Raw genomic sequence first — 10,484 nt, forward strand, 5'->3', positions numbered from 1 at the left:
TTCTTATTTATACATAAATAGGTTACCTATGATGTTTGCAAAAATTCCTGTTGAATGTGGTAAATGAAAACAGATAAAGATTGTAACTTTGAATGATCTTTGCGTGCATGTTAAAGGAGGTAAATGATTTTTTCTATAAAGGAGTGTGTAATATCGAAGATTAACTATTTCACGTGCGACGGAATTATTAATTATGGGGTCTCTTAGTCTTCCTTTATAGGCTAAGGCCGACTTAATTTCATATGCTCTTTGTTGATCTGGTGAGTGATAAAAGTTGGTAAGGAAATTTAGGGTGCAGCATTCGTCTAGATTCAGCATTTCTGAATTTGTATGCAGACAAACCGTGGAATTCATTATTGTTCAATTTACATTTCAGACCAAAAGTACTTCGTTTGATTTAAGAAATTATGCATGCATAGTCATCTTCCCCTTTATTTAGGACGGTGTTTTGTCTAGATGCCATTCCATCAATGTCGGATTTAAGTTTCTTTATAATATCATCTATTTCTTTGTGCCATTCTTCTCCTTTTGTGGCAATATTAATTTAATTTTTGTGAGTTTTTCTTAAATGCAGCTTTTTGATCGGGGATTTTAAATACAATGGCTTCATATTTAGGAAGAAAGAATTCTTCCAGTTTCTGTATATCTTTTTTGAAGTCTTCTTTCATGGTGGTAATCTTTTCCCCGATGCCAACTTTTATGTGTTGTTCGTGATCTCCGGAGGTAACACAGGTTGCACAGATTATATTGTCACATTGTTCAAAAAAAAGTTCACAAATTTTTGGTGAATGTAGATAACACATATGAGTAGATCTTCTCTTAATGAATGGAACAACTCGACAATGTCGACACTTCTAAGGCATGGCTCCCCACACAGGTCTTACAAAGAAGATTGTGCCAAATGTCAGAGTACATGTACATAGTGGGAATAGGCGTTTAACAAAGATTTCATCGTAAAACGTCCTGTAAGCTTCGGCGAGGGTGCATAGTGATAATCTGAAAGAATAAACCAGCAGAGTTATTCGCCATTTAAATGGTAATGACTGACTATGACTTGTCATATAATTATGTTAACTAATCAGATCTTTATATCGGCTTGTCAGATAATTATGATGTCGACTTGACAGATATTATAGTGATAAGTTACTGACAGTTAGTTGCACTAACACGCTTTGACAACAAAATATGCAATTTTTAGTCAATATGGTTATTTTCTGACAAGTCAACAAGATTTGACAAGTTGACATAAATATTTGAGAAGTGGTGGCGGATACATGCCACCATACATACGAATTGTATTGTCACTTCAAATAATGACGCTTTTTTTGCAAATATAAAATTCCTTTAAAATTTTACTTTTTCCAGAAAACAGCTACATGTATTAATGTGTTACTGTGTTAATGAGAGAGAGAGAGAGAGAGAGAGAGAGAGAGAGAGAGAGAGAGAGTTGTTTAAACATTTAATACGATATTTCACGGCACGTGGACAGAGCACGGCTACTGTCACAGACAAGATGTGTTATGTAATAGTAATACACGCGATTAAACACAGGGAGATATTTTCTTTCAATTGTGCTGTACTTGTGGATTTCAATATACCTGTCTGAATCATGCATTATTTTATCTTCATATGGGTAAGATAGCGCATAATAATTATTATTATGACCAGTCACTCACAGTATATATATATATATACGTCACTGATATGACATATTGCTGATTCGATTTGTCACGGCACGTGGTCAGAGCACCGGTACTGTCACAGACAAGAAGTGCTATGTTATAGTTATAACACGCGTTAACACACTGAATGATTTGTAATGTACCTGTCTGATATATGTATTACTTTTCGTTTAAATATAGACGGTCCACATCTTGTGAAGATCGAAAATAATCACGCGTTTTTGCAGATATAAAATTCCAAATTCCTTTAATATTTTACTTTTTTCTAGAAAACGGCTACATGTATTTATACGTTACATAACATCTTATTTATTTAAACAAGAGAGAGAGAGAGAGAGAAAGAGAGAAAGAGAGAGAGAGGCCTGAAGTAATTCTTGGATTAGATAAGAGTCAGATTGACGGGAAAACATACATGTTGAGTTGTTGCCTACTGTAGCGACCTCATAATAGACAATTGCGTTATATTTTTCTTCTAAAAATCTGTCGCATATTTTTAACTCGTCATAGGAAAAAAAATAATGCTTTATAATCTTACTAGTATAATATTAACAAAAATACGTGTAGCAATAGTTTACTAGAAGTTTTTTAATGAAATAATTTTTCTTTTAATGGGTATAATAATATCTATATCGAATACGATAGACCACGGTGAATAAGTTCAGATAACGTTATTGTTAACAGACCAATTGTGTTAAAAGGTTTGTGTAACGTAGGTGATCGTTCGTGTATCGTGCGGAATCGTTCGTGTATAGGAAAAATTGGTTTGCATTTTTTACCGTGCGTGATCGTTTAGATTGTTTGCGTTTCGTAACTTTTTTTTTACCTAATACCAGAATTTTTTCTTTAAAAAACTACAAGTTTTTTTTTAAAAAACAACGCATTAGTGTGACTTTCAAACTTTTTATGGAAGAATATTGACAATTGCTTAAATATATGTACTTTGTCAGCGCTAATCAGTTTTAAAGATATCTTCTTTTGTCGTTAAATTATTAGTAAATTTCCGATCTTTATTCCATATTCAATTTTTTTGTATCTTACCTATTGCATTTCAAAACGACTCTGTACGACTTGGTATCTTATTTGTTCACAATTAATCAAGAAGTTTACTCAGAATGAAAAACAAATCCACTGATGATAATGAAAAATCATCTATTGTGTGTTATAGACCTTTGCTTGTAGTGTTATTTTTCACTTTCAGAAAAGTAGGTCAATGACATACTTTTTGAGTTAACGGCCATTAAATATTTTTTGAAAAATCAAGAAAAATACCAAAAAATTTTACACTACGATTGAGATTTTTTTTAATTATAAAAATATTAAAAATAATTAAACACTTTAAAAATAAGATACAGTTTATGAATGGTAGAGGCACCAAATAAGTTCACAGCATTTAGATTTCAGCAACAATTTCAAAAAATTTTCCAGTCCGAATTTCCTCTATCAGTTTTCAAATCCCTACCAATTTTGGATCCAATTTTACAAAAAATGAATGATGATAATACAAAAACCTTTATGGTATTGAACTACTTATATTAACCTTATTCTGTTGGCATAAAATTTATATGAGGTCAATGATCAAAATTTTAAGATATGGTGTCTTTTCTCGTTTTTTAGCCTTTTTAAATATTTTTATAATTCGTGCCATAGGATTATTTTAATGAATAAGTGAGATAAAACCAACGGAAAATATGTAAAATTACATATACTTAAATATAAAATCCTACCTTTGATAATAGAATACTGCCAAAAAAAAGTTTAGCAGAAAAAGAAATCTGCAAAATTTAGTCCGAATTTCATCTGTTTGGCTATATGTCAATTTATGTTTGAGCCTAATACCATAATAAAGTAAAAATATTGAATGTTTTGTCAATAATAATTCATTTCATAAATACTTTATGTTTTTAGAACAAATTTTACACATTACATTGAACTTTATAGCAATTTGAGAACTGAAACCCTGAGTAAACAACACTCTTAAATATTACCTATTTGACCGGAGGGATAATGGCGTATATTTAAATTATGCTAAAACGTACATCATCTCCGTAGAAGTTGTCTGGGTTTTTACACTACATTATAGAATTCCCCGTCATTTTTGTTTATCGTTTAAGGTGCATTTAACTTTCTAAACTAAGTACACACAGGTAATACCGCGGCAATCAACCAACCAGATAAATATTCCGGGATATCAAATTCTTCTCCCTCAACAAAAGATTGAACAAAGATACCATATGCGTTTTGTTATAAAATCGCAATAAAATTTGCTTTAAATATCAACCTTTTTTCCCATGCTCCCAACATTTCTCATAGCATTTCAATTTTATTAGTTTTTTTTTACCTACTTTACACTAAACGTTCTTGTATTATTTTTAATGTTCTCTTGTAAAAGATTTGTTTAATAGATATGTAAGGCAATTAAAAAATATACATATAAAGCTTTCTTCATAGATGTGACATCACTGACTAAATATACATTATTATGAGTTCTGTATATGTAATTTTCGCCCCATGTAATTTCGCCTTTTCACACTTGCAAAAGCTCGCCCCGTCACTAATTCGCCCAGACACAGTATTGTTTAAAGGGAAATAATATGAGATATTGGAAATCGCCCATTCTTAAATACGCCCGCTGTCAACGAGGGCGAAAGCAGCGAAATTAAAACGGAGGCAAATATTTCCCTGTAAACAGTATTTGATTGCAATGACCTAAAAACTTGCATTCTTAATAACAAATATCGATATCTAAAATATGATTTCAAATAAGCTGTGCAAACAAAATATACTAAAATTGTAAGTTACATTCACATTGCTCATTCATGCATGGGCCAGAATATACATGGACATAAGACCAACCCAAGAAGAAAAATCTAGGTACCCTTACTTTTATGTAGTAATCATTGGTAGGAATATACATACATTACAAGCACGCAGATTCCATATTTTTAAGTATCCATGCGGACCTAATTACAACGAAGTTTAAGACAGGTGTTCCATGTCAAACCACGTATGTATCCCTGTCAATTGTCGAACAAGTTGAGCAAGCCAAACCCGCCGCTACTTAACAATCAATTGCAGGTGAACAAAAGTATTGGACTGAAACAAAAGTTATCTCCCTCGATTAAAATATATAATTGACAGCTACACTTAACTATAAATCATATTATAGAGGTTGAAATTTTAAACGTGTATGGGTACGTATACATGTACTAGGGGAATCACCTAAATCTTAGCCCATTACGTCATTAGTTTTTGTGACGACATGGTTTCTGCGCGTTCTCGTATGTACCTATCTAAGAAACAATTAGTAAAAAAATCACAAATTTAATGCAAGATATTTTACTAATAGGTATGCTAAAACCTTGTGAAGACAAGCATTGATTCCTAAAAGTGTTTTAAAAAGACCAAGAAAATAAGCACCGCCTTCAAATTTACCTAGTCAGTGTACACCTGTCAATCAACTAAATTGAAGCCCCAGATTGTATGTTAAGAAATGATTGACATTCGTTTACTCGTATGCTAGTATAGATTGTTGCATACCTGTTTTAAGGGATCATGCTGCATCAGGCTACATCTTATCTTTCTGCTATTGATTATATTTATAAAGAAACATCTTTATTAATAACCCCCCCCCCCCCCTTAAACACGAGAAGAATATGCAAAGCAGGAACCTTCGCTTCAGGTATTTAAATCTGCGTTTGGAGAGAGAGAGAGAGAGAGAGAGAGAGAGAGAGAGAGAGAGAGAGAGAGAGAGAGAGAGAGGAGAGAGAGATTATTTATAGACGTTAAATAGTGATCTGATTTGGGGCACAATTTATCATAAATTATACTACAAATGCACCATTGTTTAACATCATAAAATCATATCAATTTAAAATAAAAAAAATTGGGTAAGCTTAAGCGTGATTTTAGAAAGTTAGTTTTGTAAATGTTGAACGGAGATACAACAACTCCCGAAACAGAAAGTTAGAGAGAAAGAAGATGAATAAATACTAGTAGCTCATAAGATTTTGAGTATTTAGAAACATACAGAGAGCTGTTAGTTAATATTTCCAAAAAAGTATTGGTTACACATATCCTATCCTAGAGGAATTCTCATCAATGCTCAGATTTTTCAGTCTTTGTCAATAGGGTAGATAATATTAAGATACTTTTAAAAATGTACAGCGGTTTGTTTGTTTGTTTGTTTTTTGTTCATTTTATAACAACTTCTCAAAAACATTCTTTGAAATTACGGTTAGCAATTGAATCTTAAACTGCAAGCCTCAAGAGCATGATGATGTTGACCTTCTCCTCCGTAGGCGGAGATTATCATGAAGACGCTTGGCTGAACTCAGTGTAGGTCACTCAGTGGAAAATTTTCGCTTTATACATTTAATGATTTATCACTGTTGTTTTTTATATCACAGTTCTGCTTATATATACACGACCTAGCTTTATATAAACAATTTATGTACAATAAATGGTTTATGTATGTTGCCAGTTGGTAATGTGGGGATTTTTCCCCATTTAGTGATATTAATCTGGCAAGTTGCATACATTGTGACTGCGCATGCGCACTTTTTCCTGAACTCAAGTCATGGAGAAAACTTGCTGTCTGTAAAGGAATTTTCTACTGTTTATCGAAGATAAAGATTCTTGAGCATCCTGAAAACTTGCCAGTTCATTCATTGAGCGTCAGTTCATTGTTTTACACAGTGATATGTGGCAGTGCTGCTGCGGGTCATTGTTGTTACATTGCCAGTGATATTGTTTAAACACCCAAACAGGTATCAAACAAGTCAATTCAATTTTAACAGATATATATTATAACCAACTATTCGTTAACTATGGGGTATATAAAATGTTTGTTTCGGAGTTCATTGTCTCACTGGTCATGTCTCAAAACTACATTGCTGATTATATGACAAACATTCCTTGGCTATAAGCATACATGTTTCTGTACCCAGGTTAACAATATTTGGTAATTATTCTACTCATAGAATAATGATGTTCTGCAGCTTTAAGCATGTCATAGCTTTAAGCATATTTTAGCTCTAAGCATTGATCACATGTGTGATTTTCATGGCCATTGGCATACTGAATGTTTGCACATATTACTAGCTATAAGCATATGAGTACTTTTAAGCAAAGGCATAGCTCTAAGCATATGAATATCTTTAACCATATGAATAGCTCTAAGCATAACACTAGCTCAAAGCATATTATTACTTTAAATACCTTCCTATTTAGGAAGATGTAGCTCATACAAATAACTTATTTTACTCCATTTATTTATTGTTATACATAGAAATGGCCACCAGACCCAAAAGGAGAAGGAAGGTGCACTCCCCCTCGACAGACATTCAGCCCTCTACATCTACGAATCAAGCCGTGGAGGACTTAGTAAGAGCGTGCATGAGCTCGATAACTCCAATTATCGAAACGACATGTAGACGGGTCATTGAAGAAAAACTGTCAACTGCAGAAATTCCAGTGCCTCAGACAATTGCCTCTTCAGACCCACCCCCGGTGGTGCCAACGACAGATCAGTCAACATCTGCAAAAGCAAGTCCAACTCTATTACAAGAAATAACAGCCACAGGTACACTGTGTTCCTCATTATCTGCCACCCCAAATCTACCTGCCTTGACCCCTTCCTCAACTGCTACTCTCTTAACATTGGGGGTCGATGATAAGATCCGATCTAAAATTCATGCTGGGGAGTACGTGAAATTTTCATCTCTGTTGCCAACAGACTTTACCATCCCTCAGTCAGACAATTACAAGTCAATCGATAAAGAAGGACAGCTCCTTTTTGTTAAGTCAAATGATAAGGACCCCATTAAGTCCATGGTTAAATGGACTGAAGCTTTCCACATCTATGTTGCAATTGTGGCAGAAAAAACCCCAACTGAAATTGGCAATTTAATGCTTTATGCACAGACTATTCAAAAAATTGCTGATACTTGCGGGGATCATGCAGCCCTTCTCTATGATGAAAAATTTCGACGTTGGAGGCAACGAGACCCTGCAGCCTGTCCATGGCATCTAAAAAATGTGGAACTGTACCAAGAAGCAGTGGTGTTAGGTCTAGATTTCGAATTAAAAACAAAGAAACAGCCCTTTCGTGCCCCACCAAAACACAAATACTGCTTCTCTTATAATAACCATGGAACCTGCCCAAAAGGCAATGCTTGCCCCCACCCCCATGTCTGTCAGCTCTGTGCTGGGAAACACTGGCGGAAATTCTGCCCTAAATTCAAAAGTTCCTCAAAATACCATTCAAACAATTCTACCAACAACTCAAACAAATCCTCTACAACTAACAAAGGATCAATCAATTTCAACTCCAATACGGATCTATGGTTTAACTCACTACTTACAAAAACATGAGTCAGAATTAGCTAATTTTCTCATACAAGGTTTCACGTTTGGCTTCAAAATTCCATACAAAGGACCTCGCCAGTTTAGGTTATCTAGAAATCTCTCTTCTATCGAGGGCAAGGAACATATTCTGCAACAAAGAATTGATCAAGAACTAAAGCACCAGCGCATTGCTGGACCTTTTTGTAAGCCTCCCTTTCCGAACATCCAGATATCCCCGTTAGGTCTAGTTCCTAAAAAATCCCCTGGGGAATTTAGATTAATTCACCATCTATCATTTCCAGAAAAGGCCTCAATTAATCACCACATTCCTAAGGAATTTTGTACAGTCCAATATCAGTCAATTCATAATGCAATTGAGATCATCAAACAGGTGGGAAAAGGGGCTCTATTAGCAAAGATAGATATTGAAAACGCATATAAACAAATCCCTATCCATCCTAGCGATTTTGAACTTCTGGGTTTCATGATAAATAATCAGTATTACTATGACAAAACACTTCCATTTGGCTTAAGCTATTCCTGCAATCTCTTTGAGAAATTTAGTACAGCACTTCAGTGGATTCTAACTACAAAATTTGGGGTACAACATTGTGTCCACATGTTAGATGATTTTCTTTTTATTGGCGCACCTTCTTCCCCTGAGTGTTACAGTTCTTTGCTTGCTTTCTATGTTTTAGCAAAGGATATAGGTCTGCCAATTAAATCGGAGAAAACTGTGTACCCTACTACTATTTTGACTTTTTGGGGACTTGAGTTAGACACTGTGCAATTTCAAGTTAGATTACCCAATGATAAGCTTATTCAGTTGCAATCAGAGATCAAAAAATTTCAAAACAGACATTCTGTTACATTACAGGAACTACAGTCCCTTATTGGAATGTTAAATTATGCGTGTTGTGTAGTGCCTCCTGGGCGTACTTTTTTAAGGAGACTCATTAACTTGACAATAGGTCTTAAAAAGCCTCATCATGATCGCAACCTCAATTTGGAGGCAAAGGCAGATTTAAAAGCTTGGCAGGTTTTCTAAGAAAGCTTTAATGGCAAAGCCTTCTTCCCATCACACATTGTTCATTCAACGTCCTCCCTGCATTTATTTACGGATGCAAGCAATCTAGGTTTTGGGGGTATTTTTGGAACAAAATGGTTCTCAGAAAATTTTTCACAAGAGTGGTTATCTTGCCATATTTCAGTTCGTGAATTTTTACCCATTGTGATAGCATTTGAACTTTGGGGGTCTTGTCTAGCTAATTCCACCGTTGTTATTCATTCGGATAACTCTGCAGTTGTTCATGTTATCAATAAAACCACATCCAAAGATACCAGGCTTATGCAACTCATGCGAAGACTAATGATTTTGTCGTTGTCACATAATATCCATTTTCAAGCACAACATATTCGTGGAGTTGCAAATACAGCAGCTGATTTACTTTCTCGGTTGCAGGTTCCAGAATTCCTCATCAGATTTCCAAATATGGACAAAACACCTACACTGGTTCCAGCCTCTCATGTCAAGATCTGACTAAGACAGTTGATGTACTCATTCGCAATTCCCTTTCCAAGTCTACAGTTTCAGCTTACAAGGCAACATATCTAAATTATCAAATCTTTGTGATTCAATTTTTTGGCCCGACTGAGCAGCCACTGCCCCCTTCTTTAAAACATTTAACAGCTTTTATAGCTCATTGTTACATCAAAGGATTAGCGGCATCAACAACTCGTACTTTTATCTCATCACTCAGTTTTATTTTTCAGTTGGGAAATTACCAGGATATTTCACAAACATTTTTAATATAGAAAATGTTAAAAGGTTTTCATAAATCCAAACCAACAGCTGATCCGCGCTTGCCAATCACTCCAGAAATTTTAAGCTCACTTTTGCAGTCTTTGGAACACACAACCTCTTCCTTTTTTACCAAACTGCTTCTTTAAGCTATGTTTAATTTAGCTTTCTGTGCATTCCTTCGCATTGGGGAAATTACCAAAACACTTAATCCTACACAAATGTCCTTCTATTTGGTAATGTTTTTACAGGTTTAGATGAACATCAAAATGGTTATGTGGATATTAACATTCCCCACTTTAAACATGCAAAATCTAACAATACTACCCTTCGTCTACATCAAAACAAAAATAACCCATGTTTTTGTCCTTACCAATCAATGCATAATTATCTCAAAGGTAGGAAACACGCTTCTCCATCTGACCCCCTATTTTCTTTCATGGATAATACGCCTATCTCTAAACAATACTTTACACAACAACTTCGTCTTGCCCTTTCATTTTGCAATTTTGATCTTAACCGTTACCAATCACATAGTTTTCGCATTGGAGCAGCAACAACTGCAGCCGCGAGAGGATTCTCAGAGCTGCAAATTCAAACAATGGGTAGATGTAACTCCAATGCTTTCAGGAAATATATCCGTATTCCTGCATTAC

The 10,484-nt window shown here is 34.6% G+C and overlaps 1 protein-coding gene across 2 annotated transcripts; it reads left to right on the plus strand.

Moving 5' to 3' along the window:
- The first annotated feature begins 6,239 nt into the window (after positions 1–6,239).
- LOC117681309 (uncharacterized) lies at positions 6,240–9,614 on the plus strand. Of its 2 annotated transcripts, XR_010708916.1 has the most exons (3): positions 6,240–6,448; positions 6,970–7,263; positions 9,490–9,614. XR_010708916.1 is itself a non-coding variant. In XM_066070348.1 (2 exons), exon 2 carries the CDS (start codon positions 6,972–6,974, stop codon positions 8,052–8,054), a length of 1,083 nt encoding a protein of 360 aa, XP_065926420.1. In that variant the 5' UTR covers positions 6,306–6,448; positions 6,970–6,971; the 3' UTR covers positions 8,055–8,269. The 2 variants fall into 2 exon arrangements, 1 of the variants encoding a protein (XP_065926420.1); XM_066070348.1 differs by lacking the exon at positions 9,490–9,614 and having other exon boundaries at positions 6,306–6,448; positions 6,970–8,269.
- Positions 9,615–10,484: the final 870 nt, after the last annotated feature.

The sequence above is a fragment of the Magallana gigas genome, chromosome 1 (genome assembly GCF_963853765.1).
Source record: "Magallana gigas chromosome 1, xbMagGiga1.1, whole genome shotgun sequence".
NCBI lineage: Eukaryota > Metazoa > Mollusca > Bivalvia > Ostreida > Ostreidae > Magallana > Magallana gigas.

Coding starts and splice junctions, on each gene's coding strand:
- LOC117681309 (XM_066070348.1), top strand. CDS start 6,972: ATGGCCACCAGACCCAAAAGGAGAAGGAAGGTGCACTCCCCCTCGACA.